This window comes from Xenopus tropicalis, chromosome 5 (assembly GCF_000004195.4).
Source record: "Xenopus tropicalis strain Nigerian chromosome 5, UCB_Xtro_10.0, whole genome shotgun sequence".
Classification (NCBI taxonomy): Eukaryota; Metazoa; Chordata; class Amphibia; order Anura; family Pipidae; genus Xenopus; species Xenopus tropicalis.
Window position 1 is genome coordinate 133,468,003 of NC_030681.2, and position 18,301 is coordinate 133,486,303.

The 18,301-nt window shown below is 40.6% G+C and overlaps 1 protein-coding gene across 2 annotated transcripts; it reads right to left on the reverse strand.

The window, feature by feature from the left end:
• Window positions 1-1,862: 1,862 nt before the first annotated feature.
• On the reverse strand, window positions 1,863-16,336 carry fbxo25 (F-box protein 25). 2 transcript variants are annotated; one of them, XM_031901740.1, is made up of 11 exons: window positions 16,210-16,336; window positions 14,067-14,198; window positions 13,615-13,715; window positions 12,709-12,758; window positions 9,936-10,028; window positions 8,610-8,703; window positions 6,432-6,616; window positions 5,889-6,071; window positions 4,446-4,589; window positions 3,912-3,938; window positions 1,863-3,235 (listed from the first exon to the last, which is right to left on the reverse strand). In XM_031901740.1, the coding sequence occupies exons 2-11, from the start codon at window positions 14,186-14,188 to the stop codon at window positions 3,146-3,148; spliced, it is 1,089 nt and encodes a 362-aa protein (XP_031757600.1). In that variant the 5' UTR covers window positions 14,189-14,198; window positions 16,210-16,336; the 3' UTR covers window positions 1,863-3,145.
• Window positions 16,337-18,301: the final 1,965 nt, after the last annotated feature.

The following is an 18,301-nucleotide window of genomic DNA, read 5'->3' on the forward strand; positions in this document are numbered from 1 at the left end:
TTTTGCTTGGGCTACAACTCTACTTCTATATCAGTATTATAACTTCAGTAACATATTGTACTCATCTCCCTGCCACAGAGCCTCATCTACAGTATCAGCTATATCTCACAGTACAACTCATTGCTGCCACCTAGTGCCTCCTGCTGTATATTACATATCCCTGTGCACATGGTCTGTCTCAATCAAAATCTCAAAATATAGTGCATTTTATGGAGCCCCATGCTAAGATAAAAAGCATGTGTGATAAATTGAATAGAAAATGTTTTCTGTTACATTACATTGGCAGTAAATTTGTAATACGGGCACCGGCCTTGCCTGTTATTTTACTGGCTAGGTCAGTAAAATACTGGCTGGGAGGCAACCCGAGGGTGGATACAACATTACATTCCCACCATATATGTGACATAATCCCGTGCAGCCCCTAAAGCAGTGTGGGTCACAGGTGGGGTACATTTTGTGTAGTTTTGCTGGAACCAAGTAGGTTCAGAAGACGTATGATTGATATTTCTCCCCTGATTAGCCATCAGGCTGCACTGTGACCATCGCTGGTTGATATGTTGTTTTGAGATTCCTTTGCCTCTTAAGCATGTAATTGTGCTTGGTATTATTGGAAAGCTCTTTACTGAGCATTTTATAGGTTAAGCTTAGAGTTCCAGGGGCCAGTGGGGCTTGTTGGCATGCTCATTCAAAGCTTGACGGTATGAGGGTGTTATGGTCACAGTGTTTTGCCTCTCTCCTTGCATAATGTTGGAGTTGTGTGGCTCTGGATAGTTCTTAAGGCGTTTAATTTTTCCACCAGTTGTGGAGGGGTTAATGGTTTGCTGTATCATGTTAGTGAATTCAGAGTGGTGACCCCATTGCTCGTCCTTCAAGAGAATGACCATTTAGGAAGTCCCGGTAGAAAATCTTGGTTATTTGTCAGTGGGCTCAGGAGAGAAGGGAAAGAAGCTAGGTGTACTTTTTCCAAAGTGCCCGCCAAAGATATAGCATGTTGATCGTTATTGGAGGGGGCTCCCCAGTGTTTTGTAAAAGTATCTTTGGGAACCATAATACCTGGTGTCAGAGATAAGGATACAACACAGTACATCATCTTCAGTCTGAACCGAAAGCTGGGCTTGTGGACCTGCATGTGTAGGGGGCCATTGGGCTATTCTGGCGGCCTGGTAATATTCAGTCACATTCGGGGCTGAGAGCCCTCCATTAGCCTTATTTTAGTACATGATATGTATTTAAATTTGGGGATGTTTATTCTGCCATATAAAGATATTAATAGCAGGCTGAAGTCTCTGGAGGTCTGGCAATGGTACTATGGTTGGTAGGGTCCTGAAAAGGTACAAAGGTTTTGGTAATGTTCTATTTTAATGCAGTGGATCCAGCCAATCCAGGTTATATGATGCTTGTCCCAGGCTAAAAGCTTCTGCATCAAAGATTTGAAGGGGAAATTTGGTGCATTAGGCTCACTATAAAAAGCCATATCTAGCCATATTCATTTGGATTAGTACTTTTTTAAACTGTGCAGTGTTGGCAACCACTTGCAGGACGTGATAAAGTAATGGTGTCTGCCATGCGTTGCTTTTTCTCAATAGGCAATGCAAATAATGCAGTATGGGGGGTGCACTGGTGCAGCTTGGGGGGGGGGAAGTGACATGTCTCCAGTGCTACTACCTTCTATCTATGGCTTTGCTTCTCCTTTATATTTCTGTTGGACTGAGCAGGTCATGTGGTGACCCCTCTATGGTCTTTGTTCTCCTTGCGTCAACCACTAGCAGAAAAATTACTCTATTATCTTTATTCTTCATATCTAACATTTTCCCATGGGTTTATGTGATCCAGTTAATACAGGAGAACAAATACACAACCGATAAACACAATATGCCTTTTATTCAATTGCATTTTGGCTTACAGACACAGGTCAGAATACAATTCAGTTTTATATCCTTCAGCATATTATCCTATAGAGTGACTTCCCTGCCCATGGAGGACACAGAGTGAAGCTGAAATGATTAAGACCTATCCATGCATTGCACATTACCCAAAGTCACACATTTACGACTGCTCCCCTCCATACACAGATACAGTATTTCTTGCTAAAAACAATCGTCCCATATAAATCACATGTACAAATAAAAAGGAAAAGAGATACATAACAACGACATTTAAAAATACAAATACATTAGCCAACGGAAAGGGAGAAATCAATTTCCGGCACAGGATTTAGTATTTCCATAGAAAATAACTGGCAGTATGTAAAACAACTCTATAGATTCATTGGATTACATTGATTCTGCCATTGTCTTTAGACTGCTAAACAGAAATGTGCATAATTAAGGATTTCTATAAAACCTCTTGATAAAAAGCAAAACCCTGTCTAAGCGTTTAACAGAAATAAGATCAAATGCAGATTTAACTGAGCATTTTCCCTGTCTTCAAATTTTTTGCATGCATTTTGCGATTTTTACACTTATGGGGCTATGACAGACAAGTAGACTGGGCGCCTGTGGCAGAGGAGATATATCAAGGCCGACTAATCTCCTTGTGTGCCATAGCCTTCCCACTGGTGATTATGTAAAGTGTAAAACACATGCATCGCTTTAGCTTTTCCAAAGTTGCCTCACAAGGAAACCAAGAAATTTGCAATTATCATGAAGGGAATTGAGAATGAAATAATGCACCAAAGCAGCCACAGAAGTACATGTTGCATGTTGGCATGTCGCCAAGGATATGGGAATGCATACTGATATCATATTTTAGTGTCAACAAAAGGAATGATCAGACAGCAATAAGTACGCCTAAAAAAAGTGATAACATTTTGGTCTCTTAAACTTGTACCATCAATCAGCAGAACTAGCTGACATAAGTGCTTAAACATCATCCACTAAAAATGCCCAGCTAAGGGATTCAATGTAGTGTTTGAATTCATAGTATTATGCTCACTTCTCAATGTGAATTACAGAATGGATCTGGTTCCATATTACCGTGAATCTTTGGTGGAGGATTCAGCATTCAGCTGACTGCAAAAATTCCCCATTTTGTGCATCCCTAGTATTTTAAAATGCATTTTCTGATGTATTGTACCTGTTTGTTTTTTTTCAATACAGCAGACATTAAAAGAAAAACAAAGGGATGGGGGAATAGAAGGTGACAATCAAAACCTGAAGAGGTCAATAAAGTGCTGGGGAGAAACTGGAATCAGACAGCTGGCAGGATCATTGGCGGTGCAGGGATGTCCTGTGTCCTGGTAAAACAAGAAAAGGAAAGAAAGAAAAGTAATCACACCACTGGCAGGAACATTTCAGTGTATAGGGTCCCTTTGCTGTGCAGTCAATGTACCCACCCCTAGGGTAATCAAGCTGTCGACATTCCCCAAATTGGGTAGTGATGAGTGGCACACTAAATTCAGGCTCATGTATTAGTTCTAATAAAAATGTTAATTCTTCTTAGGTACTCCATGTGACCTTCTGATGCATGGGATATAACCACTATAGCCACGGAGATAAGCAAGTTGTGGGCAGGTATATAAATAAGCACGGCATGCCAGGTGGGTTTTTAGTTTGGGAGCAGAAGGGTTAGGTCCGGACTGGGTTCACTTTCCATCAACCGGCACCTAAGCCTAACCTGCCTGAAAGAACTTGTGGAATTGTGGGATTAACTCACATAAGCCTTGGATTCCTAGAATCTATATACAATAGAGAGAGAGAGAGATTTCCATAAAGGAGACATATATGATAACTAAAAATGTCTCCAACTTTGCAGCCAATAATGAATAATATTTGGTGCTGGTTTCACTTTGGACTAAATAGGAATGTTATGGAGATCTATTTCTTGGTGCTGATATAGAACAAAAAGTATAGTTTTGTGAGAAAAACAGAAAAACGGAAAGCAAAGTGTGAATATAAACATGCTGCAAATACCTTAAATATAAGAGCAAGCTGGTAATCCTTTGAAAGGAAAGAAGGAAACAGAGCAGAAAGGTAGAACAGAAAATGAGAAACACTGGATTACGCTGTGTATTTCCACTATTAAATATTACAGCTGTTAAAGTGACGGCCTCCAGGCTACACCAGGCACCAAGGGTAAAGGTTGGGACTAGGGACAAAAAGATTGTACTTTGAGCATTAACTTGTACTGTTAGGTAATTAAAGAAATAAACAAAATACTGATATCTCTACAATGAGGTTGTATTTGCCTAATGGTGTGCATAACTAATAATTAAAAATAATAACTAATAATTAAAATATAATATACTGTTGCACTGGTAAAAGTTGTGTGTAATCAAAGAATCCTTTTTATACATTACATTATTTCTACACATGCAAATGTACCCGGTTATCCAGGCACACTGCATGTACAGCTATAGTGCAATCCACTGCCAAATACCCTATATCAGTGCCTAATGCACTCTGTGCATTGCTGAACCATTTAACCAAGTAATTCTGTGTATTTACCTTCCAAAACAGGATGCTGCAATGCTGGCAAAACTGTAAAGTGTCCCCATATTGTTCCCTTGTTGGATAAAATTTCTGAAGAGCGAAGAACATCAGTTTCCAGTCAATGTGACCTTTCTCTGAGACAATCAAATGCCTGCAGAACTATGGGAAATATGAGTAAATATATAAAAATAGATAACATAGAAATAAAAGGGTTAGTTAATATAGAGAGAGCTGACCAATCAGGAATGGTGAATATATCCCTAAATTCAATTATACTGCTCAGATTATTTTTACTATAAAAATCCATCACTTTTGAAAATCTCTACAGATTGCTAATGATCCCTTGCCCTGAGTGGATTGTGGTGCCAAGTATTTCTGTAATTCTAAAAACCCTCCCTCCCTGCCTAAATGGTGGGTCACTGAAAGAGGCACAACTTATATCATATTTAATGCATTGATATCTTTGGATACTTTTTCATTTATTAATGGGTCCTCGGGTTCAAACACAAAACAGTGACACTGCAAAATATATCTAGGTATCAGTCTTTTCTGGAAAGGAACAAAAACCATTTTTGATACATATGTGTAGCCTTAATTGAAAGGGACTGGAATTAAGGAACATTAGAACCTAGAAACCCTGGCACCCAACTGGGATCTGCCAACCCAAACCTAAACTTGTGTTTTAGTGATGTTTTAACCCACTCAGACCTGCTACCCTGCCCAAAGTAACATTATCATAAACATGGAAGTTATGCTGGCTGAGGGTGGGCAGAAGGTGAAGAAGCTGATTAGGGTTTGTAGATCAAAATTCTGTACCAAACTCACCGCACAATATACACTGGCATTTAACCACCTGCCCCACATTTTGCTCTGAGGGTACCGGGCCCAATGCAGGACTCTACCTTTTGTAAAATTCATTTGAAAAAATTCTCAGCTATTACATGCAATTTACACCCAAGAACACCCAAGCTCATGAATAATGGGCATGTCACATTTATTTTACGTATATTTTATATCACTCAGATTGTAAGCTCTATGGGGCAGGGACCTCCTTCCTACTGTGTCTCATACCACATGGCACTTATATATACATATATATATATTTATTGTATTTATTTATTATATCACTTGTCCTCCCTGTGTGTAATTGTGTATATTGTAAGACTGTACAGCGCTGCATACCCTTGTGGCGCTTTATAAATAAAGTTATACATACATACATACATCACTCCTTATTATTAAATTAACTGAATCAAGTCTCAGCATAGTACTTTTAGATTGTAATCTCTTTTGAACAAGGTCCTCTTTAGCTCTTAAATCCATTATTAGTTGCTTTGTATCTACATCTGTATGTTAAATGCATACACCCATTTAATGTACGGCAATACGGAATATGTTGGTGCTTTATAAATACGTGACAATTATATTGATAGTAATAATAATGATGGTAATATTTACCATTTTCTCAGCAAAATGGTACTTGCATAGTTTTTGCCAAAGAAGCCGATCTTCGCTGAGCACGTGTAGTGTAGGAGTGACTTGGCCAAGATTAATAATGTCCCAGGCATCAGTAAATCTGTTCATTATATTGGTCTGCATATGCAAAGGGAGATCACGAATGGTAGGGCCCCCATCGAGATGCTAAAACAAACAGAACAGTTATTAATGTTTCTACCATCATAATGCACCACTGCACAGATAATGAATTCCTTTATTTCAAAGGCCGTGATCTGTGCTCCATTCTGATTGGCACTTGCATTCTCCTATCCTATCTGTCAAAAGTCACAGCCTGGGCATATACAGAAAAGTTACCCCAGCTCCTCCCGACACTACATAACAGAAAGCACATTCTGCATAGGGCAACGTCATATCTCTGTTGTTATTTTAAAGAAGAACAAAAGATGTGTACCATTGGAGTGGTCAACCCTCCTCCACCACACCATTGCTCTTCCCAAAAATAGCCTCATTTGCCCTACCTGTTTCACAGAAAACATTAACTACCTGTGTTATCTGAAGGTTCATCAGCTGTTGCTGCCATGAATAAATAGTCTCCAAGCGAGAGATCCAGATATTGATATTTCCTACCAATACACATCTCCCAACTTCCTGTATCAGAATGCAGAGGCTAGAGCTCAAATCTTGCAGGAGTTCTCGTATCAAACGTGGGTTGTACTGATCTTCAGTTGCTGGAGGGGGGAAAAACTTATTAGAGGCATTAGAAATACATGAATGCCCCTCAGCCCACACAGTACTACCTACTGATCATGCATCCCACCCAAGAGTATACATGCAGTATTGATTTTACATAGGGGTTAAGGTTGCAATTTCTGGTTATTTTTAACAACAGCTTTATATAATAATCTCTGTATGTTCCTCTTCTGCTTCCCTGAGCTGACTGGCAGAAGGTTTTGTTTGATATGAAAGCATAGACTGACTGTGGGCGTTTAGTTACATTTTATTATGACCTTGGATAGATCCTCTAATACCCATTTAAGTCTTTGGTTACCTTTCTGTTGTTTTCCTGCCCAGAATGTAGATCCGTGTAATATTTCTCTGCTCTATAAATCTCTGCTCAACAATAAGATATTAAATTGCCCTGTCACCAGAACACTAAATGGCAGATTAAAGAACTCACTCAGGAAGGTACAGCTTTCCTACGGTTGGATACTGTTACCAGGATGGTTCACACTGCACTAAAATGGGAGTTTGAGCTTAAAATTTTATTGTGACGCTGACAGTGATATACTGGAATTGGTCATGCTTTTTCCTAGAAATGTGTGTTTGCAGCCCTTCTCCTTGATTCATGCTTAGACCTGCCCCTAATATTTAACAATATATATTTATAATAGTATATATTTATTTATATTTATTATAATTATTAGATAGATAGATAGATAGATAGATAGATAGATAGATATGAAAAATTTTAATTTGGGCAACAACCTACAATGGAGTTTTCTCTATTGCTGGAGGATGTACTTTCTACTCTACAGTGTGACAGGAGGTGGGATTTCCTATGTTTTACAAGCTGTGATGGTCTTCCCCTATATCAGGGATCCCCAACCTTTCTTACTCGTGAGCCACATTCAAATGGAAAAAGTGTTGGGGAGCAACTCAAGCATGGAAAAAATTCCTGGAGTGCAAATAAGAGCTATAATTGGCTATTTGGTATTCCCTATGTGGACTGGCAGCCTACAGAAGGCTCTGTTTGGCTTTACACTGGGTTTTATGCAACCAAAAGTTGCCCCCAAGCCAGAAGTTAAAAAATGGGCACCTACTTTGAGGCCACTGGGAGCAACACCCAAGGGGTTGGAGAGCAACATGTTGCTCACGAGCCACTGGTTGGGGATCACTGCCATATATCAAAGGTCACAGCTTGCACAACAGAGGAAAGGCCAGCCTCTGACATGCTACAGAACAGAAAGAACACACTGTAGAAAGAGGTGCCATGTAAACGGGGTGGTTCACCTATAAGTTAACTTTTAGTATGTTATAGAATGCCCTATTCCTTGCAACCTTTTCGTCAATTATTTTTTCAAGTTTTTTAATTATTTGCCTTCCTCTTCTGCCAAAAAACTTTTTAAAATGTTATTAATGTTGTTACATTTTATTACTTATCTTTATATTCAGTTCCTCTCCTATTCTTACTCCTGTCTCTTGTTCAAACCACTGCCCAGTTGCTAGGATAAATAAGACCCTAGCAACCAGATAGCTGCTGAAATACCAATTTAGAGAACTGCCAAACAAAAACCTAAATAACCGAAAAATCATAAAAAATATACATTGTAAATTATCTTAGAATACCAATATCTACATCATTCTACACATTAATATAAAGGTGAACTACCATTGTAAAAGACAACCACACAACCTAGAGATATGCTTATGCCAGGAATCCAATGCTGCTGTTGATTTAGAACTGCCAGTATCACTTTAATATATATAACAAGTGGTGTGCGTCTACAGACCTAACTGGATTTCACTGGGGAACTTGAGGCAATGGCATGCTATGTTGGTGACAAATCTAACCACACAAATGTACACAACATCTACTTCAACATTTAGCCCCAAGAGAAATACAAAAATGAAACAATGATTTCTTAAAGATTAACATCTTCAGCCGACTGCCAGCTGTAACATTACCCGTCCCATATTTCAATGGGTGAAGGATCCTGTTACCTTTCTGAACAATCTTTTCGAGAATGTTGAAATAATTCTTCTGTGCTGCGCCGCTAAGTGATGTAAGCTGGGACTTGGCAATTAACTGAAGCAACTGGAAAAAAAGGGTTTGATACAAAATACTTCAATCAGTACAAGATCGAATATCTGCTGACACATATTTAAGATGAAATAGTAAGTAAATAATAAGGGTTCTTGTCAAACGTCTGCCAACCATATGCTTGAGAGAAAAGTAGGAAAGTGGAACAACCCTTGAGCAGATCACAGCCACCCTAGCAACTCTTGACCCTCAAGCCCAAAAAGCTTGCCATATATGTAGCTATAGAACAGTTTCATATGGTAATCAGTAAGAGTATGTTGGGCCGACAGTCATGACAACTGGTTCAGAAGTTGGACAAGTTTAAAAATTGAAGCTGCTAAAACACCATACCTACCAGTGTAGGGTGAACTGGCTCCTCTTCAGCTGCTGTTCCAGTTGTTTGGGCTATAGGTTCACATGAACAGAACAATAAAAGGATGGGCATAATTTGTTTGGTGCCCCATAAGGCATCCGTCAGCAGGCCAGATTGGATAATGAATTCAAATAAATATAATACCAAAAAGTGCAAGCGGTACAACTCACCAGTTGAGAGGTTGGGTGCCTTGCCCCAAACTTACAGCTACAGGGAACAGATTAACCATATCATAAAAATCTGGACAGGCACTCCAAAAATTCCAACAGTGATGCTTCAATGAAGTAAAAACATATATTTAAAGAGCATTACATGTCCATAAAAAGGCTACTGCATTTCATACTGTAAGGCAGGGATCCCCAACCTTTTTATACGTGTGAGCCACATTTAAATGGAAAAAAAAAAGGTTCCTGGGGTCAAAACAAGAGCTTTAATTGGCTATTTAATAGCCCCTATGTTGACTGGCAGCCTAGAGAAGGCTTATTTGGCATTATACTTGGTTTTTATGCATCCAAAACTTGCCTCCAAGCCAGACTTTCAAAAATAACTACCTGCTTTGAGGCCACTGGGAGCAACATCCAAGGGGTTGGAGAGCAAAATGTTGCCCCTGAGCCACTGGTTGGGGGATCACTGCTGTAAGGCACTTAGTCATAGACTGTTGATGAAAGATTGGATAATGGACAGGACTGGCTTTAATTTCACAGAAGATTTTTGACAGGAGAAGCCTCCTCCATAGGAAATTGTGAAAAAGTGGTCAGATAAAGGCTTTCCATATCACCTGATGCCAAAAAAAATCAGACATGTATCCTTTGATTATGTGCACTAATATTTTCTCTAAACAACTGGATATAAAAAGGACCATAAAGCTGCTTACCTTCACCACATAATTGAATCTTCTGATGTCCCAAATTGCACTTGAGAAGTCTAAACGATTAAATGCTTCACCCAGTGTGCAATAACCATGTCTCTGGCAAAAAAGAGGAAACCAAATGAAATAAAAGTACGGAAAGGCCATCTCCCATAGACTTCATTTTAATAAAATAATTCACATTTTTAAAAATTGTTTTCTTTTTCTCTATAATAATAAAACAGTACCTTGTACTTTATCCCAACTAAATATATTATCAATCCTTATTGGAGCCAAAACAACCCTATTGGGTTTAATTACTGTTTAAATATTTTTTTTGCAGACTTAAGTTAGGAGATCCGAACTACGGAAAGACCCCTTATCCGGAAAACCCCAGGTCCTGAGCATTCTGGATCATGGGTCCCATACCTGTATAGCAGTACATGTAGCACAGTACATTGCATGCTGGCCACATTTTGTTACTCCCCTACAGTTTCTAAACAACAAGGATTATTAAATGAAGGATCTCTGGGCCATGGTGGTGGTTATATCTCAGCGGCAGGGCCATCTATTGTAGATCCTGGACATTTCTGCACATTATATTTTAATATCAAAACTGCAGTCCTACACAAAGATATCCTTCCCCCTGCTCCACCCTAAATTACTATTATACCTTATTTATGGAGCCAACAAACTGTGCAGTGCAGTGCAGTGCAGTGCATTCGCACACAACACACAGTGATCATATCCTTAAATTCCTTCTACTATAAAATAATTTATGAGCTAATGTGCCCCCTGCTGGAAAGAAAAGAGTGGTATCATGAAAGTCACCAAGGCATCCAATCAGTATAAAAGCACAGGTGCATTTATATAGGTCATGACACTCTATAAATTAATTCTATATATCACAGTAGGTAGTACAATATTTCTCATTATATATGTGTCGTTTTTTTTTATCCAGCAGGGATCAAAATGAGAAGCCAGACATTTATGTGAGAAGTTTTTCCATTTCAAATAACAAATGTCTTCTCAGCAGAACAAATAAGATTTTGGCACTGTTCTTCTGCAGCCGGATGCGAATAATGGCAGTTGGCTAAACACTAGAGAAAGATATTTCTTCCAATATATTCTGTTTCTAACAGCCTTTTCAATGCTGCATGCCCTGAAAATGTCACAGCTATGATTTGAAAGAGATGAGAAAGATTTAAAAGCAATTGAGACAAGAGTTATATATTTGATATGATGTGAGACAACCCCCTTTATGATTTGGGCAAAGGGAAGCCTACATTTTAGAAACTCAAGTGGCTGGGGAGGAAGAAGAGAGGACCAGGGACGTGCACAGACTTTGTAGGAAGGGATAAGAGTAAGAAAGGCTCAGGATAAAAGGAGAGTGAGACAGGAAGAATCTATATAATATTTAAACCCAAGAGCCTATATCTTACTTACTGTGGTACATTATATCTGTGGTACATTATAAGAGTGGATATGATCTGTGAGCGATCAAACAGTGGGACTTGAGAAGAACTTTTATTCTATATGGGTTGGGTCATCTTGGCCTATGTTATGAGTATCACCTGGAACTGTGTATATATTAACCCATCATTGAATTACAGTATCACCAGTGCCTGCTCATAGGTTTATGGGTACTGTACCAAATGCATTGTATCCTACATAGCATTTACTGGTCTTATGTTTTACTAGTACAGGTATAGGATCCATTATCCGGAAATGTGTTATCCAGAAAGATCTGAAATATGAGAAGGTTTTCTTCCATAGACTCCAATTTAAATTTTAAAGGAGAAGGAAAGGCAAAGTCACTTGGGGGTGCCAAAATGTTAGGCACGCCCAAGTGACTTTAATCGCTTACCTTGTACCCCGGGCTGGTGCCCCTGTTTGGAGAAAACAGCACCAGCTGTTTTCTGTTAAAGTTCGGCTTTTAAATCTACTGCGCATGCACGTGCACGAAACCAGGAAGGAGGAAGCGCTGCAGCAACCCCGGGCTGGTGCTGTTCTCTCCGTATAGGGGCACCAGCCCGGGGTAGAAGGTAGGCGATTAAAGTCACTTGGAGGTGCCTAACATTTTGGCACCCCCAAGTCACTTTGCCTTTCTTTCTCCTTTAAAACATATTTCCTTTTTCTCTGTAATAATAAAACAGTACCTTGTACTTTATCCCAACTAAGTTAAGTTTTACCACTTATTGGTGGTGAAAACACTCCTATTGATGTTATTTAATGTTTAAATGATTCTAGCAGACTGGTATGAACTTCCAAATTACGGAAGGACCCCTTATCCCAAAAACCCCGAACATTTTGTATAACAGGTTCCATACCTGTACTAGGTAAAATTTTGCACTCCTGAATAAATTCCCTCCCAAGAAATCAACCACAAAAAGTGGGAGCTAGAGGAGTAACCTCTAGATTCCTAGATTCTGTTCTAATAATACTGTTTGTGGTTGTGAGCTCCTTTGGCAGGTTTTCTTCATTCTATTAACAGTCTATATGGTTTGGGAAATGTTGGCTTACACTAGAACACTACAATCCAATCCAATAGATAGCACAGAACAAGCCATAAAGTATTATTAAAAGTTGCTAAAGCAAGGCTGTAAAGAGAAAGCACTGGCACAAGGAAGTATCGTCCGAGATAGTAACGGATTAATAATATAATAATGGATTAATGAAGAAATATAAGGCAATCATTATTGTTATTAGTGGCACTGTTTAATTTGTTAGTTAGTTCAAACTATGGAGATCCAGATCATTTTAGACACACATGTGACTATACAGAGCAGAGCTTTCTTACTTCTCTCGTGCTTTCTTTTTGTATGTAAATCCATTTCTCATGATAAAAGTCTGCGTGAGAGAAAGAGAGAACAAGCGAGAAGGATTCATAATATGAGGCATTTATATGCAGGAAAGAATAATGTGAAAAAAACTAAACAACACAATTTAATGTACTGTATAAAGTGTTGGGGAGCCACACAAGCATGAAAAAAGTTCCTTGGTGACCCAAGTTCCAAAGTTCCTTACTGACCCCAAATAAGGACTGCAACTGGCTATTTGGTAGCCCCATGTGGACTGCTGGCCTGCAGGATGCTCTGCGTGGAGTAAATCTTTGTCTCTGTGCTTCCAAAACTTTCCCCCAAGCCATAGATTTAAAAATGGGCACCTGCTTTGAGGCCACTGGGAGCAACATTAAGGATGAAGACACACAGAGCTACAAGTAGCAGCTACTTTTTCACAGCTACTAAACTCCAGAAAATACCCTGCCATAGACAATACTAAGAATTTCCTCTGATAAAACACATGTAGAGACAGTTATCAGTAAATGAACAGCATTGACTATTTTTGTAGCCATGACAAGTAGCTGCGTCTAGTAGCTCTATGTGTCTTCACCCTAAAGCGGTGGTGAGCAACATGTTGGGATCACTGCTGTAAATCATATAAACCATTCAGCTTTTTATGAGTGAATAGGGTTGCCATACGCTTTATCTTGTAGAGCAACCCCAGAGAAGAGAAGGCTGTTTAGGGAAGAACATGCGTGTTGGACAAGCAAACAGTATATCCAATGAAAATATGAGATTGTCAGATCTGGTTCTTCCCTAAACATCATTCTCTTCTCCAGGATCAGCCCAAGGCACTTCCCCAAGGTTACATTTCAGTGTTTATAACACCTATGTTGTTGGTGTAAAGGCAATAGAATTCTTACTCTGGCATTTTGTAGTGTTGTTAAATTGTTCTTTTCTTCTCTTTTGTGCTGAAACGTCTAACTTGTCAGCTGCATAGAAGTCTGGATTATCAACATTTAGCCTGTTAGGTCAAAGAAATATTGATTAGATCAATATAGTACACAAATTTACCATCTGAGGGCTAAAGGTTTGCCATGGATGTAGCCCTTTCACTGGCTGCCATGTTTCTATTTGCCATTTTTTAAACTTTTATAAGACATCCTGCTAATAAATGTGTTTTAGTCTGAAATCACTGCGCCGAGGCACATTCTATTCAGAACTGTTGTTTCTGTTCCGGGTTGACAGAGGAGTTTCCTTTTAAGAGCTTGCTAAGTAGACACGAGTAAGTAAGTACAGGATTCACACATCACCTGGAGCTACACACATGGACCATAGTATAACACAATCAGGTTGCAGGGTGCATTGTACTTACAAGTGAAGGTTGAAATTGTCATCTCTCTCATAATCACAGTAGAAGTCACACCTTTTCCATCCATCATCAGTTTTCATCCAGCTCCAGCCTGGAGAGCGCCAGTCCTGACCCAGGAATGGCATGGCTTTAATTCTGCAAAATGGAACAGATGCAACATTAAAATACATGCCAAGTCTCACAGTTATTGGCAGATATTGGCCGAGTGTGCCTGCACCCAAGCGGATACAATGCTTCTGGGTGCAGGCACAACAAGAAGTTTTTTTAAATGTTTGGGCGGATTGTCAGCCTGCACCTATACTCAGGTAGACAATGCGCCTCATTGGGGCCTTACCCTAAAGTAGCACCTTCCTAGCTACATATTGATCATACAGGTTGTATATTGTACAAATCTACTGATATTAAGTTTTAGGCTAATGCCTCACAGAGAGATTAGTCACCCACGATAAATCAGGACCGCCATCAGTTTTCTAGGTAGTTTTTGCAGGAGATACCTAAATTGCGTACGTTTTGGCATAACTTTATATGTAACTTAAGCAATTTGCGTAGCTTTCGTGGCACAACTGGGCCCCCTAATGGAGGAAGCTTTCATGGGACTCGGCACAACACTACCCCCTCTCCCCCCCATGATGGCGGCCCTGACACTGGGTGATTAATCTCTCCAAAATGCCTTTTCACCAGCAACAAAATGAATTCCAGTAGAAACGCATATGCATTGCTTCGTTTTACAGTCGCACAAAGTCTCCTGCAGGAGAAAACTTTTGCACAACTTCGGAAAGACAAAGCTATGCATTTGCCTTTGCGGCGATTCACTTTGTTGCCGGTGGAAAGGTATTTCCGAGAGATTATTCACCTGCGGTAGCAGAGATTTATCGTTAGCGACTAATCTCTCCAAGGGGCATTTGCCTTAATGTGGGTCTGATGGTGCATCTGGGTGATGACAAGCCCTTCAGCTCTATAGCTTAGTGGGTGCCCTGATGCCTACAAAGATTAAGGGACCTTATGAGGTCCCTGAGGGCCGGCACACATGTAAAATGCAGAAATGTCATAGGTACATACTGTATGTATACTTGAATGTCGCCTCTATCAAAAAGATTTGGTGCACAATGAGTAAGTTCTTAGAAGAAGTACTAGCACCCCTATAATTTTCCAAGGCAAGGGTTTGCTTATTGAGCCTGCAGGATGCCTTGGTACCTACAAACAATAAGGGACCTTACGAGGCTCCTTAAAAATAAACACTGCAATTCATGCCCCTGCCTTGAGAAGTGAAAGTCACTGATTAACAGCCAGTTGGAAGTGTATCAATTTCCTTATTTGATTAGTGGCGCACCCAACAAGTGCATCTGGCTACGGGAACTATGGACTCCTTTAGGTATATCTGTTGAGTAACAGCAGCTACTCGATACCCAAGCCCCCAACCCAAAATGTCCATGTATAAACACTTTTGAGGTAATAAAAGGCACTACAGTTGCCCAGGAGCAGTGACCCATAGCAGCCAATCAGCAGGTAGCATTTACAGGTCACCTGTTTACATCTTACTGGTTGCTAAGTGTTACTGCTCCTTAGTGCCTTCTATTACTTATGGGGGTTTATGGGAATGTAATAAAGTGCTCAAGTTCTGCTGATCTGCAGTAACCCATAGAAGCCTTTGCTTTAGGACAGGTGACCAGAAAATGCTCACTGCTGATTGGTTGCTAAAGGTGACTCAGCCTAGAACAAACTTTGCCCCATGTATTACATAACCCCTTGGTATTATGTTGTTGAGTAGGAAGAAAAGGTGATATATATTATATACAAGACTGAAAGTGACTATATATCTATATTGCCATGCCGTTATACCTGGGTGTATAACCCTACCCTCCCTGCCCCAGGGCAAACTGCAGGGTGGAGAGAGGTAACACAGGGCACATTTGCAGCAGTGCAGTAAACCAAAGCAGCCAGTTACTGTGTAGCTTCATGTACAAAATACAGTGATGGGTTACTGTCCGGCTGCGAATGAGTTCAGTGTTAGAGAACAAGCCCCACAGTACATAGGGAAAGCTCCTCTGGAACCTGTTGCTGCTCTGCAACTTTCACTGTAGGCCGCCAGCAGCTGTCTGGGCCCCGGGAGTCCTACCCAACAAACGAGGCGGAAGCTCACACAAACCTGTCTCTTTCCCTCTCGCTACATCGGAGCAGGTCGGATCCCGTTAGCGGAAGCAGCTGTCTCTTTTCGCTTTATTGTGGTTACGGTGAAACCCCCAGCAACCCGCCCTCGGCGCTCCGTGATTGGCTACAATAAGGAGGTCCCCGCCCAAACGAACCTGCTATGCCTGCCTGCGATTGGATAAAGAACAAAAACATGACGGCCTGTCAGGCTACGTCACGCCGACCACGTGTTGTTGTTGTTGTTGTTGGGTCGGGTTATGGGTTCCAGTTAACTGTTTCAGTACCTGAAAGGCGCTAGTAACGCGAATAACTTCCTTGTATGTCACAAACACGAATGAAATGGGACATAGGCTTCTTGGTGAAGAGAAGGCTTCATTGTGTGGGAGTTATAGAGCCAGTCTGGGCCTTTATAGTTATAGAGCCAGTCTGGGCCTTTATAGTTATAGAGCCAGTCTGGGCCTTTATAGTTATAGAGCCAGTCTGGGCCTTTATAGTTATAGAGCCAGTCTGGGCCTTTATAGTTATAGAGCCAGTCTGGGCCTTTATAGTTACTTCTCTCAGGTTAAGGTCCGGCCTTCTGGTCCCTGAGGCCTTTTTGTCAGCTACAAAATCTGATTCTCATCAATGCTGTAAAGTGAAATCTCATCAGAAAATGTTGGGGAGTTCTTCTTTCCTGGGTTTGCCTGGGTTTTCCAGTGTCTCATTATTAATAATAGATTGCATTGGGGTTAATACAATAATAAAGGCAAAGTACAACTGCACATAGGGTTGCCATCTTTGTTGGGTTATAAACCTTGACAAAGGGGAGGCGAGTGGTGGGGCGTGTCACGCCAACATGGCGCAAACCATCTACATCTCCCGGTCAAAATCGGACAGGTGTCAACCCTAATTACCCAAAGAATAACCTATTTATTAATACTGGAGACAAACAATACTGGTGATGTTGCCCATAGCAACCAATCAGCAATTAGATTTCAACAGTCACCTACAAGTTAGAAAACAAAAGCAAAGATCTGATTGGTTGTTATGGGCAACATTACCGGCGGTTTGTGTCCAATGTTAATAACTAGTAAAGAGACAGGAGGAAGGAGGTAAACTTGCCCAGTAGAGCTTACAGTCTAAGATAGTTCTCAGCAATCATTAAAGGAAATATAGACACTGAAAACAAATTGATGCAATTTGCCCAGCTTGCTCTAATCAACACTTTTACAATTTAAATTCATTATTATTATTCAAGTTTTCAAGATATGAGCAATTTGTAAACTGCTAATAAATGAATGAGAAACAACAGCGCCACCTACTGATCATTTCATCCCACTGCCTATAGCTGGCTCCAAATCTCACTAGCTTCAGTCTCTAAGGTTTATGGCCCATGGGGAGATTAGTCTCCCAAGGTTAAATATCAGCTACTGCGGGCAACTGATCTCCCCGAAATGCCTTCCCATGGGCAATAAAGTGAATCGCTGTTGAAAAGGCATACGCAAAATCTCGGTCAGAGGCAGACCCCCTAGCTGATCCGACTGGCCACCTCAACCTCATCACTTCAACCCACCCCCCCATACGCGTGCACGAAGGAACGCACACACACGCAGGGACGCTGTATAGGGGGGAGCACGGCGCACAGTCACCGGGCCAGGTAAGAGGTCCCAGACTAGGGGTTGTCACAGAGGTACTTGCCTAGCGCCCTCTCACTGTTGTGCCCTAGACCATACCTCCCAACATTTGAAAAACAAAAAGAGGGACAAAAAGATTTGGGGCGTGCAGCGCGGCAATTTTTGGCCACGCCCACTTTTGTGACCACGCCCCAATTAACACACCCCATTTTTTTCTAAAAATACTCCTTTTATATAGTTGAAATGGCGGGATCAGATGCAAATGTGCTATACCCTCATACTGTACTACTAAGGAAGCCCACAGAGCCCCCCCATACACAGTGCCCTTCATACACAGAGCCCCCCCATATACAGTACCCCCCATACACAGTACCCTTTATATACAGTACCCTTTATACACAGAGCCCCCCCATACACAGTGCCCTTCATACACAGAGCCCCCCCATATACAGTACCCCCCATACACAGTACCCTTTA